This window comes from Mustela nigripes, chromosome 9 (genome assembly GCF_022355385.1).
Source record: "Mustela nigripes isolate SB6536 chromosome 9, MUSNIG.SB6536, whole genome shotgun sequence".
Classification (NCBI taxonomy): domain Eukaryota; kingdom Metazoa; phylum Chordata; class Mammalia; order Carnivora; family Mustelidae; genus Mustela; species Mustela nigripes.
In genome coordinates, this window is record NC_081565.1 from 214,570 (window position 1) to 230,643 (window position 16,074).

Genomic DNA, 16,074 nt, shown 5'->3' on the forward strand with positions numbered 1-16,074 from the left:
GGGGGGGGGGGGGGGGGGGGGACCTGAGGTCATGCGACCAGGCAGGATGGGGTCTTGAGGTTTCATGGAGGGCACAGCAACGACAACTCCCAGAACCCGAGTGGCACCCACACACATATGCGACACAGGAACGGGCTCTGAGTGCAGAGTGGGGAGCACCAACACCTCCAACCCTCCTCAGGGGGCCTGCCCCCTCCCCTCTGACGAGGGGTGCTGGGTGAGACTCATCTAAGTCTTCGATCCTCCCTGAACCAGAAAGAGCCATGCTGACCTCACATGGGTCGCCACCTGCTCAGGGAAAGCGCTTCCCTTGGAGCACCCGGGGTGCCTGGGAGGTGTGCAGGGGCTGCGGGCAGCAGGGCCACTCACAGGACACAGGCATAGCGGTCCTCTCTGGCAGCAATGTGCAGGGGCGAGTCCCCGTGGACGTTCACGGCATGGAGGTCACATCTGGCAGCCAGCAGGATCTCAGCTATGTCCACGCAGCCTGAGAACGCAGCCCAGTGCAGGCAAATGTTCTCCTCCTGCACGGACAGACAGCGCAGCGCACCGAGAGACAGCAAAGACCCAGTGAATGCTGAGCACGCGTCCTGTGTTTCGCTCATGTTATAAAAGTAATGTAAGTACAGTACTGAATATCTTGAAAACAGAATGCAAAATCACCTGGAATTAGACCAACCTAAACACGACGACATCTGGGAGTAAAATCATATTCACTTTGGAAAAAAAGTACAATTGCAGGACAGGACCCTACTTGTGTAAGATGTGACAAAGATAAAAAGTGGGCAAATCTGACTGCATTAAAATCTTACTTCGTAAGAACCTCTGTAAAATAAAAATTTTAAATCAAAGATTAGGAACACACCATTTGTGCCGTATACAAGCTATACAGGACTTAGAATGATCACAGTAAGTTTGTGGATCACACTGTCACTTTGAAAACAAACGTGCAGAAGATTAAGGAAATTTAAAGCTCACGTGAGAGATGAGGAATATGGACGCATGCAGAGCAACATGCAGCTTTGCCAGGTGGGAAATCAGCGCAGATTACAAGGGACACAACAGCTAAGCGACCACACTGGGGACAAATGGGAAAGCCGCTTCGACACCCCCCCGGCACGCACACTAGGCTGCCGGCTCTGTGCTCCCTGCAGGGCGGGCACACCCACAGCTCTGGCCACGTGCAGGCCGCGCTCACGGCTGTGACTCACTCAGCCCTTCCTTTACCAAACCTTTAGTTGGTTCCTGCCTTCCCCTGGAACACAAGGCAGTGAATGTTTTAGTCCTTTTCTTCCTCTGACTAGTCTCAGGGCTCAACCCCTCACAGCCAGCATCAGCACTGACTGTCCTGAAAGCACTCTCTGCTCTTCTGGCAGATGCCTCAAGAGCCCCCACGATCTCGCAGGAGCCACCACCCGAGTCAGGCCCGGCTGTCCTCCCTGGTGCCACCCCAGGGGGCTGGCGGCACGGCAGCCCCACGCACGCACGGCAGCCCCGCCCGGCCCGCCAGCCCCCAGGAGACCGAAGCGCCGGCTACTGACCCTGCACGCCTCGCCCCTGCGTGCCTCCCGCCCAGGGAACCTCCCGGAGTGCTCCAGTTCTCGGGGGATCTGCCTCCCAGTCCCCCACTCGGAGTGCACCCGATGCTTCTGGCTCAACGGACTTGAGGAAAGGGACGAGTCAAGCTGAGTGGCCCCCTCTGCCAGGAGACAAAGCTCACCCCAGGCATAGGCTTCACTGAAGGCTCCTCGGTCAGCCTTAGTGTTCTCTGAAAAGCCTGGATTTGCCTGGGGCTTCCTGTCCTGGACTTGTTCGAGATACCATCTTTCCACTGTCTAGACCTGAGCAAGCTCCAGAACAAAACGTGGTTTCCTTACAGGCCTTTTTTCTCATTCCTTTGTGATTTTATGACCAGAATTACAGGTGGAGACTGCCTGTGCATCTGGGCTCAGAGGAGCCCAGGGATGTACAGTCCCAGACTAGCTCGGATCTGCCTGCTCTGTTACAGCCTGACCCACACACATGAAGTGATGGATGGCACTTTGGTTCTGGCAGGGACTGGGCCAGGGGGACCACCTGGGATTGACCCTCCTGCCTCAAAGAGCCAAACAGTCACAATGTGTGAAATACTGGTTTTCAAGACACTGGACATCAGATGATGAAATACTGTACCCCTGAGAGAGGAAATACACAAGGGAGCCTGGGTCCGTCTGGGCACAGTCCTGAGATCCAGGCCTCAGGGCAGGGAGGGGACCAGGAGAAACCCTGAGACAGGAACTGAGGGCCGGTGGCCAAGGCAGCCAGGGCTGAGGCAGCAGAACATGGGGCTGGGAAAGAGGCCTCTGGAGATCCGGACATTCTCACCTTAGGTCTCCAGGAGGACATACCCCCAAAGCTGAGGCAGAGTGCTCAGCACCAGTACCCGCGCAAGAGAGACAACCAGCACAAGGCTGAGGCCTGCTGGAATATAACAAACCTAGAAAGCAAAACCCAGAGTACACTACTTCCAGGTAACTTTGCTGCCGCCGGGACAAGGCTCAGCTCCTTCCCAGGACTACAGAGACCCCAGCAAGGAAAGACTGACCGAGCGTGGCCTGCAACCCAAGGTCACAAACAAAACTCTGGGAGCCGACTCGCACGATGTCCGCCGGAAACACACTCGATGAGAGTAACAGCGCAACAGGCTCTGAAGAAAAGAGGACTAAGCTTGAAAACACAGCGACACTGCAGCAGAATCAGCAAACTGCGATCCAGAGTGAAAAAATACTTGAGCGAAAGGAGAAGAGAATCAGGGGCTCGGAGCAACCTCACGCCGCAGATCCCAAGAAACGAAGTCAGACATGCAGAAGACAAAGGACCCTGGAATCAAGGACCTCAGCAGTAAAGGAAGTGGTGGCCTCAGGCACTGGTCCTTGGAGATTACAGTGTTTCCAAAAGATAGCTGACGGCTGAAACAAAGTAAGGGTATATCCTGGTGACCTACAATGTCCAAAACCAACAGCTGGGAGAAACGGGACACCCCTCTGTGCGTGTAACACAGCATTTTCTCTTAATTGAGAAACCACAGTGCTGGTGTAAGACAGACACATGGAGGCCAACAGCACAGAAGACAGGGCCCCGGGATGGAGACACACACGTGTGGACAAAGGGGCAAAGCCAACCCCATGGAGAAGGGACAGCCTCCCCAAAAAATGCCACCGGGGCAGCTGGACACCCTCGTGCAGAACAAACCGCTACACGAAAACATGAAGGAAAGTCTTGGGGATCTTGGGTCAGGCAATGATTTCTTAAGGAGACAACAAACACAAGATCCATAAATAGGAAATATGAATAGACTGGACTTTATAAAAATTAAAAAGCATCTGCTTCTCAGAAACAGGTGCCAGGGTGTGTAAAACATCTGACAGTGGACTTGCAAGCAAGACACCGGACATCAGGCTTGTCCAGTGTACACGCAGAATATACAGCAACTCTTACAACGGAAGCAAGACCCGCCCGCCCCCGCCAGCAAGAGGACACCCACGAAGCCCAGAAAGTGCCGGGGAGAACGCGAAGCAGCAGCTTGCAGACCCCGCTCTCGGGCACAGCCACTGCGGGGGCCGGGCAGCCTCCGTCAACAGGCGACCCAGGCTTTATGGGAGAGAAATGATGGCAGAGGCCACGCAAAGACACGTGCCCGCATGTCCACAGCCCTGTGTGTGTGAGAGCTGGAGCCCAGAAAACCCAGCGTCCGCAGCCAGGTGAAGGACCCACGAGCCGGCACGCTGAGCCCAGCTGACTGACGCTGCCTGGGCACCGGCCCCATGCAGGGATCCGGCTCTGGAAAGCGGAGCAGCAGGGGCAGGAAGAAGCTTCTGGGAGAGTCATGCACTGTCCTGGCTGTGGCAATGGCTTTTGGGGCTAACACCTTACATGGTACACCACGGACACATCACTAGAACTGTTAGGGCAAAAAAACACGGCTGTTTGTCACAGGAACAGCACCCACACAGCTTGGTCCATCCTGCTTCTCGAGGGCCACCAGCAGCACAGGCACTGACACCCACAGGCCCTATGAGGCCGGGGGCTGCTCTGCACCCACACACTCTTGACATCCTGCCTGCCACACGGCCACGGCCACGCTCGAAGGAGACCGCGCGGTATGTGTCATGAAGTGTCTGCAGGACAGAGAACAACGGGCCCCTACGGCAGCCATACTGGACTTCATCATAGCCCTTACCTCTCCCCTCACCCAGAGCTGCCCTGGGTTTCCCAGCCCCTGGGTCCCTACAGGCAGCACCACTGCACTGACACCAGCTCTAAGGACACAAACAGAAACACCCCACGGCTAAGCCACAAGCTGCAGGCCCAGATGCCGGCTTCTGTGCTGCTACTCCAGGTTTCAGGCCAGCAGGACTGGCTCGCAGACTCGGGGCCGGGTCCCAGAGCCGAGCAGCCATAGTGAGTGATCCGGTGGTGTTCGCTACTGCCCCACCTTCTTCAAGCGGGGATCTGGTGAGCCTGTCCCGCTCACCACCTGGCTCCCTACCTTGGACGCCCGGGCTCCACGTGACTGGCGCCGTACTGAATGGCATGCTTGCAAAAATCACGTCTCACCGTAAGTTGCTTTCTTATTTCATTATCAGTTTAATGAGTCTGTGCTACATTTTGCATTTACGGCTTTGGGGGACTCTCTGTAGCAGCCGACACAGCTCTGCAGGGCACACTGTGTCCATCCGCCCTGGGACCCCATCCCTCTGCCTTGTTCCCGAGCAGGTCCCTGAAGACCTTCCAAGAAACACCCTTTTATATTAACTAGAGGGGCGTCCTGGGTGTTTCAGTCAGTTATGCGTCTGCCTTCGGCTCAGGTCATGATCTCAGGGTGCAGGGATGGAGCCCCGCGTCAGGCTCTCTCCTCGGCGGGGAGCCTGCTTCTCCCTCAGTTCCCTACTCACTCATGATTTGTCACTATCTCCCTTTTTCTCTGGAATAAATAAAATCTTTTAAAAAATAATAAAATAATGAACTACAACCACCTGCTGTCTGATACACAGGCTGGAAGATTACTCCCAGGGGAACTGGCAAATATTCTGACCTTGGCCCCAAAACCCTGTTTTCTGAAAACAATCTGCCCCATAAAACTACCCATCCACACAAGCACCTTAGCTCTCACGGTCTGGGCACACGGCGGCTCCCTTTCTTTCCTCCCAAGACAGTGTTCACACTGCTACTGCCCAGGTATGGGGTGCACCCTGGGCTCCCGGGCCCTAACCACAGACATGGCAGTCAGGGATGCAATCAGTCCAGGTTCACCTCTCCAAAGGCAGGTACTATCCACGGAGCAGGTCTCAGGAACCTCTGCCCCTCAGTCTACACGCAGCAACTGGTTAACCCACAAAACCACCCCAGGAAGCCAGAGCGGGTCCACAGGGGCCGCGGAAAGCATGAAAGAGGGCAGAGCTGCAGTCAGGCTTCCAAGAACGAGAAGCTGCAGCTGCCCGCGCTGTGCACCCTGGTCCCTCCACCCTCCTCCAGGGTCTGCTTCCCTGGGGGAGCTCAGAGCCAGTGACAGCCAGAGACTCACGTTATCCCGGATGTTGATGTCAGAACCCTTGGAGAGTAGCAGCTTCACGAGCTCCACATGCTTATACTCCGTGGCCCAAATCATGGGCGTCCAGCCGCCGTCATCCTAATTCCAAAAAACACACCACACACACACACACAATCCATTATAGCTCTGCAGGCAAGTAACATGAAGCGGTCTCACTCAGGACCTGTAAGATGACTACAAAAGACAGGAGACAGTCCAAGTCCCCATTCTGTGGATGAGGAGACCAAGGTTTAGGGTGCAGCCCCCAGTGCCTCAGTGAGCGCAGGAAGCAGCTGGAACCTCGACTCTGAGGGGGACGGACAGATCCGCCAGGTGCCCTCGTCCCTTTGCAGCCTGCTGGGCAGTCCCCACCAGGACGCCTACTTGGACCACGTAAGGACCAAGAATGCTGACCAGACCATCCCATCCAGAGCAGCAGTCTGGCTGGTAGGAAGCACCGGCCCCTGTGACCCAGACAGACCCCGAGCATGAAGTATGACCAGCTGCCAACACTGCAGACGGCCAGACATCCAAGCCCAGAGACTGACGGAGGCTGTGCTCACTTCCCACTTCTTCCTGAAGGGCAGGAAGCAGAAAGCCTGCCCAGGCTGACCCCATATTAGGGTCTGTCATGGTTCGGACGAGCTGGCTTTCTACCATCCGCAACCCAGGCCTGTCTCCTTACTCAGTGGTGGTGGGTAGTTTTATTTAAACCAGAAAAAGGCAAGTCTTCAGGAAATGAGTATCACGTTGCCAACTCATGGTCTGGTGGCAGAAAGCTCAACCCTCCCCAACACGTCCCCAACGACTTCCTGCCCCCCCACCCCCACCACCAGCTGCCACCTCTCTGGGAGACATGCGGCCCCCATGACTACAGTGAGGCCATCCCTGCAGGCTGGCTAAGGGCACCACCTGGGCCCTGGGGGCACAACAACAGGGGACAAGCACACCACAGGGAACCCGGCCCAGGAACATATAAAACCGAACTAAGTGGGAGACAGAAGATGAATCGGGAGGGGCCCAGCCCGTGGGCCTGAGAGCAGAGGGAGGCCAGGTGGCACGAGGCAGGAGCTCTATCTGGGCCACTGGGGAGGGTCTCTGTCGGGTGGCTTGTTGGCGCTGGGTTGGAGGCAGGGGCGGGACTGAAAGACGGGACAGGGCCTGTGAGCCCAGATGGCCTCTCCAGGGCCGAGTCACAGGGGAGGGAGCGGTCTGGGTCTCAGCAAGTGGGAGGGAAAGGCTCTCGCCTGCTCTTCTGAGCCACTCACTAGATGCGCAGGCGACCTCCTCGTGCCGGGGCCCCGTGTACATGAAGACCCTGCCGTGGAACCCTGACCGCCGCTGGGAGGAAAGACGGCTACGGAGGGAGGGTGCCTGGCAGGTCAGCCCGGGGAGATGCCGCGGGAGAAGTCTCCAGCCGGGCAGCTGAGCCGGTGGTGAGCATTCAGAATAGCCAGTGGTCAGGCAGGGGAGGCGGCCGTGGGGGCGAGTCCAGGCCAAGGGGGCTGCAGAGAACGGGGAGGGGCCACCCCTGCTACGACGGAGAACGGGGCCACTGACCAGGCGGCCAGGTGGAGGGTCCGCCAGTGCAGGGGGCAGCGTTACCTGACAGTTGACGTCCATCTGTCCGTTCGAAAGCAGATACTGAACCACATCGTAGTGACCTTTCTTGGCAGCAAGGTGCAGACAAGTGGAGCCCTCTGCGTCCTGCAACACAAGCACCACTGAGACCCAGAGAAAGCCCACGACCTCTGGCATGGCCGAGCGCAGCACCACAGTGACCTTCTGCTCCCCACACTAGGGAGGCACCTTCTAGAATGGCAAGGAGCCCAGGCAGAGAAAGGCGGAGTTGTTTTCTGAGGTCGCACAGCTGGGGTCCAAGCCCCGTCCATCGGGCTCCAGACTCCAAGCTCTGGACACCAATGGGGCAAGGCCTCTTTACCTTGTAAGACACACCTGCAGGGACACCATGTGACGTGCCCATCCCTTCCTTTCTCCCACGGTCCAGTCAGGGTCAGGCACACCCCGGGCTTCTCAACATGGCCACGTGCCGCACCATGGCCTGTATTCCAACACAACCCCCAGGCCTGTGCCAGGCACCTGCACTCCTCACGTGACAGTTGGGCCCCATGCCCACTGGGGCCTCCGTGAGATAATGGCCACCATTGCACATTAGACTAGTGCTAGTAACGCCATCATCACGCTCTATGCGCCGCCGAATTAAAAATAATAAATGGCAGAGAAGAGCAGGGGCCCAGACGGGGGCACACTTGCCCTGCGGGCTCACACACGTCCGAGGGGCCTCCTGCGGCTGCTCTGCTTCAAGTGCGCTAACTAGGTCCCATTAACTGCGGCATCTCAAACCGAAACAAAGGCGACCCTCCACTGTGGAGGTCAGATCCAGGAAGCTCCAGGAGCGCCTTGGGGGTCCTGGGAGGGCCAGGGCACCATCTGCATCCTGGTTTGCACAGCCAGGCTCAGTGCCAACCAGAGAGCTTGGGCCCTGCACACACGGACTCTTCCTGGCTGTGAGTCCGAGACCCGCGCACGCGGCCGTTTCCTCCTTCCAGCATCTCTCTCTGCCTCCCCCTGCTCCAGTCTGTACAGACCGCGCTTCCTCGGTTCTTCTCTTCCGTTTCTGACCCTCTGAGGAACAATCTGAGATTTTCACACACACACGGATAAATGTATTTCTTACCGATCCTGACGTTAGTCAGTAACCTGCTTTTCTCAAGAAAACCCACCCAGTCAAACCCCCACATTACTGGCATTTAAAATTTTAGTTGCATGAGAAATAAAAAACGTATGGTTGTTGGTGCAAAGGCCTGCCTTATTTTCAAGTTTCTCAGCTGTCTGTCCTTGTACTGAGTATCACAAAACCTTCCCCTGTTGACACGACCCAGATCTGAATAGGGCTATCTTCTCCTGGGGGCAGGGGCCCTCCACCCAGTGGCAGCGACCCAGGGTCCTGGGATGGAGCCCCGAGTCGGGCTCTCCACTCAATAGGAAGCCTGCTTCTCCCTCTCCCACTCCCCCTGTGTTCCCTCTCTCACTGTCTCTGTCAAATAAATAAAATATTAAAAACACACACACACACACACCTCAGCATTTCAATCTAATAATTCCACACCCAGAAATATGTCCTAAATAAATCAAACATGCAAAAATTTGGCTAAACAAATGCTAACTGGAGCACTGTGTGTACAGTGACTGAAAACACAGGGCACCAGAGTGGCTCAGTCAGCTAAGCGTCCGACTCTTGGTTTTGGCTCAGGTCATGATCTCAGGGTCATTGGGATGGAGCCCCGAGTAGGGCTCTCTGCTCAGCGGGGAGCCTGCTTGAAAGATTCTCTCCCTCTGCCCCTCCCCCTGGTCTCATGCTCACACGCTCTCTGAAAATAAACAGATCTTTTTAAAAATTGAAAACGGGTGCCTAGGTGGCTCAGTTGGTTGAGCGTCAGCTTTTGGCTCAGGTCATGACCCCAGAGTCCTGGGATCCACGTCAGGCTCCCTGCTCGGTGGGAAGCCGGCTTCTCCCTCTCCTACTTCCCCTGTCTGTCTTCCCTCTTGCTGTATCTCTCTGTGTCAAATAAATGAATAAAGTCTTAAAAAAAAAAAAAAAAAAAAGAAAATAAAAAAAAAAAAAACTAAGCGATAAGCAAATCTGACTAAAAGTGACACCACTGCATCATGAAATACAACGCAGCCACCTCAAATAATGTTATCAAACAGTATTTAATAGAAAAACACTGATAATCTCGTGGAAAAAAAGCAGCTGATAAATTACTATGAACAGTATAAGTCTTTGGCTGGAAAAATGCGTATTCGTGTGAAAACTACAAGATCATTTTTACATTTTCACTGTAGTTACATATGTACCTATGTACAAGATAAAAGATTTTGCCATTTCGGTCGTTTTTAAGTGTAGTTTGGTGGCAGGGATCCCTCGCTGTCCTGCAGCCCTCACTGCGGACCCTACAGAACCCCACTGGGCAAGGAGGCCGCCTCGCCCGGCCCCCGTGACCTTTATTCAACCCACTCCCAGTCTCTCAACTGGACGACTCGGGGTCCTCACACGCGCCGATCCCACAGGGTGCGTCCCTCTGGGACAGGCTCGCCTCAGCCTTCCCCGGTCCTGGGGCTTCCTTCTCCTTTAGGGCTGGGCGGCACCCGTGACATGCACAGGCCACCTTCCGCTAACCCGTCCCTCTGTGGTGGACGGTGGGGCCGCCGCCACCTCACTTTGCGGACGAGGCTGCTGAGAACATGGGAGCGCAGACACCCATTCGTGCCCTGCCTTGTTTCTCCCGGCAAATGCCCACGACTGGAAGGGCCAGATCACACAGCAGTTCCGCCTGCACCTCTCTGAGGAACCACCAAACCGTTCTCCACAGAAGCTGCATTTCACATTCCCAGCAGCAGTGCACAAGGCCTCCAGTTTCTCTACGTCTGCCAGCACGCACTTCCCGGTTTTAGGTAACTGCTGCCCCAAGGGAACCAGGTGACGTCTCCCTGTGGTTTGGATTTGCATTTCCCTGAGGACTGGTGATACTGAGCATCTTTTCATGTGCTACTTGGCCATTTACAAACCTTCTCTGCCCACTTTAGAATTGGGCTGGACTTTGGTTATTGAGTCGTAGGAGTTCTTTATATATTCTGGATAGGATTTCCCCATTACTCTTTCTCCCATTCCGTGGGTTCTCTCTTCACACTCTTAGTGTCCTCTGACACAGAAAGTTTTTATTTTTGATTAAGTTTATCTATTTTATTTCTTTTATAAGTTTCTAATATAAATATTATAAATCTATCTTTTTTATTATCTGTGCTATTGGTGTTATATCCAAGACGCCACTGTCAGACCCAATGAGCGGCATGAACATCTATCTGCTCCTCTAAGCGACCTACGGTTCTAGCTGTTAAGTTTAGGTCTTTGATCCATTTTGAGTAACTAAATGCAGAGCACAGAAGAGCCCAGCTGCATTCTTCCACACGTGAAGATCCCACTTTCCCGGCACCAACTATTAAAAAGACTGCCCCTTCCTCCCACCGAGTGAAGCTGGCACCTGCCAGGAACTAGTTTCCATCTCCGTGAGCTCGTTTCTGGGCCCTGCTCTCCGCGCTCCGCGCGTCTGTCTCCAGGCCAGCGCCGCACTGTGCTGACTGCAAGCGCCGTGGCAGGTCCGGAGTCAGGAAGCGGGAGGCCTCGGGCTCCGTACCTCTGCAGGCTGGTTCTGAGTGCTCAGGGTCCCCGAGATCTGCAGGGATTTCACGACCGGTTTTTCTCCATCTCTAAAAACGGCACTGGGACTCCGACAGGGGTCGCGCGGACTCCGAGGTTCGCCCCCGGTGCACGGACACTTTGGCGACATTCGGTCTTCCAGCCCGTGAGCGCGGGACGTGTTTCCATGCACTCTCTTCTTTCGTCTCTTTCAGCGACATTTTGTGGCTTTCGGTGAGCAAGTCTCTGTCTCCTTGGTTACGTTTATTCCTTACGTTTTACTGTTTTTGATACTATTATAAACAGAATTCTTAATTTCCCCTTTGGATAGCTCACCTCCATCCAGTGTACAAAGATACACTGAGTTTGTATCTTATAACTTTTCTACACGCATCTATTAGTTCTGTTTTTTATGGGAAATCTTCAGCATTTATCAACATATAAAAACCATACAATTAATGAACAGAGATCATTTTACTTCTTTCCTGATCTGGATGCTTTTGCGGGGGCTGCTAATTGCTCCAAGTGGAATCAGAAGAGGGAAAGTGTACGAACGGAAGGAAGCTAGAGACCTGTGCATGGCAGAGCCAGTGTGCAGCGTGTTCTCAGACACACTGGGAACCAAGCCAGGTGAACTGCTAACTACTTCCAGACAAGTAGGCAAATGCTGGGTGCTGCCAATCCCTGAAGACGTCACAAGGAAGCTGCCCGCCCCTCCTGCTGAGGGACCTCCACTCGTAAGGGGGTGCGTACCTTAGGATCCACGAGGGCCCCGGCCTTGATGAGGTACTTCACTGCGTCTAAATGGTTGTTTTCCGCGGCCTCCATCAACGGGGTTCTCTGGTCCTCCGAGCAGGTGTCAATATTCGCGCCCGCCTAGTGAAACCAGACAGTTCAGGTGCATCCAGAGCCCCCAGGGCCGCCCCAACCGGGCACCCGGACACTTCAGGGTGCAAGCGGAAAGACCTCGTGAGCTTCGCTCAAATCATTTCTACTCACTGCAACTGAGTCTTTAGAACCAAATTCAAAAACGTGATTATTTTATTACCATCAAACCCTCAGTTCAAGGACATTTTCTTAACTGAAAATGTTTATAGCACATCAGTGACAATACCTTTAGAAAGTCATGACCTTCTGAAGAAGGAAAGGGGGGGCACCTGGGGGGCCAGAGTCCCACATCGGGCTCCCTGTTCAGAGGGCTCTGCTGCTCCCTCTGCCCCTCTCCCGACTGGCACGAACACGCGTGCGCTCAGTCCAAAGTAACTAAAATCTTTAAAGAAGAAAATAAAAGCAAGCAGGCAAAGGAGGGATGTGGGGGCTGCTCAGCAGGTCCGGGCTGGTCGCCGGCAGTGACCGGGCCTACAGAGACCACAGGACAACCTGACTCACTGACCTCTTTCTCTGGCTGTTTTAATGCCTCCCAAAATAAGCAGAATAAAAGCTGATTTCCAATACTAAGTATTTTGAAGCAATCTCTAACACTTCCAACAGAATATGTGCTTGAGAAGTTAACGGTCCAGCAAATATACATAGATTTCAGCCTGTCTGGAACTTAAGAAGGTCCAACTTTAAAATGTGTTGTGTGCCATAAGCAAACTGGGTGTCTCACAATTAAAACCTTTTCCCCATGGGGGTGAAACTGCCTGCTTTCTTAAACTGATGTGCCAAAACCTAGTATTTAGTTTATAAAATAAATGTTTACTGGGAAAAGGCTGAGAATAATATTGCTTTTACTGTTTGTAATTAAAATCAAAAGTAACAAAATGAGTTAACAACTTTAAGAAACAAACAAACAAACAAACAAACTTCTTAAATAGATCCAGAGCGGTGAACTTAAGGAAAGCAGGGGACTGAGGTGGTTTCAGGAACTCTGAAGGAGACTTCTGGTGAATTCCAGAAGGCAGAACAGGGCTGGGGCCACAGACAGAGCTGGAGACTAGGCACTAACAGAACGTCAGGGGTCAGAGGGCCAGGCCCCTGAACTTGGGTTACACCAGGGTCAGTCCAGGCCGAGATGTGGGGGTAAGGTCTGAGGACCCACCGACCAATTCTCTGTGTGCCCATCTGAAATCAGGGGCAACACATGACAAAGGCCCTCACGGGGTCAAAGAGACAACCCAGAACTGACGCCCCAAAAGCTGGCCCAGAAGAAAGTGATCATCACCAGAAAAAGGTAAGGATGACTGAGAAACAAAGCCAAAGACTCCATGAGAAGCTCAAGACGGAGGGAGAAGACAGGAGAGTGAGTGAAACCACGAGGCGCCCATGCGATGACAGGCTTCCCCCCGGAGAGACGGTGAGAACAGGGAGCGGGTCTTAAGGAGCACACACCTCCTTCCGTGTCCTTCCGTCATTCAAACCCAGACGGCCAGGTGCGGCAGCGCACGCCACACTGCAGTGCCCTGGGGTCCAAACGGAACAAGAGCTGTTTGCAGTGAGGCCTCGGGCCAAAAGCTGAACAGGAGGGAGAGATCTCAGAACCGCTCTTCACAGGCGCTCCTGGCTGTGAAGGAACATTCCTCAAACCCCGAGAGCACAGGCACCCAGAAGAGCGCAGGCTAGCGACCCCAGTCGGCAGATTCAGGGCCACTGTGGGACCAGGGATGGGGTCAGAGCCAGAGCCTGCCCAGTGCATGGTGTGGGGTGAGAGACACTTTGCCAGGACAGGGCCTCCCACGAGCACAGGACGGGCAGGGCCGGACCAGAGCACAGACACCTGGCCCCTTGTCCTCACAGGCACAAGCAGGCTTTCTGCTCCTAGGCTAAAAGGAAGACACAGTAGAATTCCCACCGTGTGCCTCGAGGAGCATAAAGCGGCGTGGCAGACACAGGTAAGCGAAAAGGTGATCAAGCCAGAGAGACGTAGAGAGCAGGGCTGTCAGAGCGAGGGCCCAGAGAGCCATCCTTCCAGGGGGTGTGCAGGGCTGTGTCCTGACCTGGTCCTCTTCAGGACTGTTTATCAACAGGACGTCTACATCTTAAGGACTATTCCGTATGCATCTTACGTGCACACACACACACGTTTTAACGGTAAAAAAGGTGGGGGAGGGCGCCAAAGAAGACAGGTCCCCTCAAAGCCGTGACGGCTGACTTCGCAAAGAAAGCACAGAGGCCGGAAGACCGTGGAGTCATTCCTCAAAGTGAGAGAAAACAACCAGCAATCCGAATCCCAAATCCAGGGAAACATCTCCCAAGAAGACCCCACGCTGGTCTCTGAGACGAGGAGGAGCCTGGGCAGCCCCTCACCCAACTCTGCACAGCACACAGGACCACCAGGGCGACCCTGTCCCTGTCCCGGCCCCGTCCTGCCACAGGTCCCACACAGCACTGGGCCTCTAGCCAACCCTCGAAAAAGCATAGACCACATCCACACCTCTGCCAACTCCTCGCAGCGGGGACAAGACAGCGTCCCACTGGAGTGCTGACCCCCAGCCTTCTCCCCTCAGAGCACCAGCACCCATGGTCACTGCCAGCTGCCATTCTCTGCCAGATCAGCCACCCATCACGGTCATGGCCAAGAACCCATCCCTGCATGACCACTATGAGCAGCCCTCTTGGCTGCCCGGCAGCCGAGCCCGGCCAGGCTTCTCTTGGACTCGTACCTGAGGCCTCCAGGGGCCTCCCCATGGAAGTAGCTCAAGCTCGCCGCACAGGGCAAGGCCATCTCTCCTCCCCTGGTCCTCCGCCCCCCACCCACCCCCAGTCCTGCCCGTTGGAAGACAGGAGGCCTGCACGCAAGAGCACAGAGTGACCTCTGGAGGCCAGAAAGAAGAGTGAGTGGAGAGAAAGGAGGTGAAGGATTGAAGCGAATTCAACCCAAAAGAAGGCAACAAAAGGAGATTAAAGAAATATATATTTGTTCGAAAAGACCAAGAACCAGAACAATATGAAACAACAAATATATATATTTAAATATATTATATATATTTAAATATATATTTAAATATATATTTAAACACTGAGGATTACAATAAATACTAACTAAATTAAAAGTTCCGATTAAAATACCAAGATTATCACACTGAGCTTTTGAACCTTCCAGCAACATGCTGCTTAACAAGATACACCCAAACAGCAGCTCTACGGCATGAGAGGGAGCTAGAGGTCCACACTCACAAGTGGGTCTATGGTAAGACACACGCGCGACCATCAGCGCGATCGTGTCCTGCTCCGCCCACAACCACCACATCCATCAGCACCGGTGAGAACAATGCGAAAATGCTCCAGGCGAGTGGGGACAGCCACACAGGTGAGGCTGGGGAAGGACAGCGACCCCAGCACCTCCAGCTGCCACAGACGCACACGCAGGAGACCATCCACACTCAGGCACCCTCTCCAGCCGGCAATGTCTGCAGGGTGCCCGACAGTGACGAGGCAGGGACCCGCCGCCTGCATTTTAGTGCTTTAGATGTGAAAAAAGACAGATCATCAGGCATTTGAGGAAAGCCTTTAAAAAGAAAGACTAAAATGAACAGAGCAGCATAAAACCTCAGAAGTACTGTACTATCTTCCACGGAACAGGGAAGAACAGAGATACGAAAAAGGAGCAAGAAAAGGGCACTGGGTTTCAAGACGTGATGACACAGATGAGAATCCGCAGAGGAGCTGAAGGGCGAGTCAAGAACATGGCCTAGCAAGCAAGCGGGAAACAAAGTCCAGAGAACGGGTCCGTAAGGCCAGTCACGTAAACAGGGCTCAGAGGGCAGACGGGAAGGTGGCATCCAGAAACCCCAGGACAAGGGACAGGAATGGACACAGCAAATGCCCCAAAGGAGTCAAAAGACCACTGCATCGCAGGGAGATCTCAGACCAGTGGATCAGAGATTTCCTGAAGCACCCGGAGATACAGGGCCAGGCCAAAAATTGGTCTCAAGCACACAGGGGACCCAACGCAGAGCCAGGGTCAGGGAAGGCGTGGCCCAGAGAAAGAGGACATAGGACCAAGCAACGGTGCTTCCAGGTGACACAAGACAGGATGCAGTCTGTTCAGAGGGTTAGGAACGAACCAGCAGGAGGCCAAGAGGCAACAGAAGCACACGACAATTATCGCTGTTGCCGGTGCCGCGGCCAGTCCGGAAAGTAGCGACGGGACCACCCAACACAAGGGTGATCTCGGCATCTGTGCCCGCTGATCTCGGCAACACTGGGACAGATGCAAAGGAGGAGACTGGGGAGCGGGTGGCGTGAGTACGCCAGGGCCAAGCCTTTCCACGCTCTCAAGTCAGTAATTGGTATTACAAACTGCACGTAGAACGGAACAACAACGAATCTAGAAAGAGCCAGAGAA

The 16,074-nt window shown here is 54.2% G+C and overlaps 1 protein-coding gene across 4 annotated transcripts in view; it reads right to left on the minus strand.

The window, feature by feature from the left end:
- Positions 1–16,074, minus strand: part of EHMT1 (euchromatic histone lysine methyltransferase 1) — a 70,480-nt gene that overhangs the window by 14,074 nt on the left and 40,332 nt on the right. For all 4 annotated transcript variants that reach the window (XM_059410157.1, XM_059410156.1, XM_059410155.1 and 1 more), the window contains 4 exons: positions 11,541–11,663; positions 7,175–7,276; positions 5,564–5,668; positions 370–524 (listed from right to left, as the gene is read on the minus strand). In XM_059410157.1, coding sequence (XP_059266140.1) covers positions 370–524; positions 5,564–5,668; positions 7,175–7,276; positions 11,541–11,663 — 485 coding nt within the window. The remainder of the gene's footprint in view (positions 1–369; positions 525–5,563; positions 5,669–7,174; positions 7,277–11,540; positions 11,664–16,074) is intronic.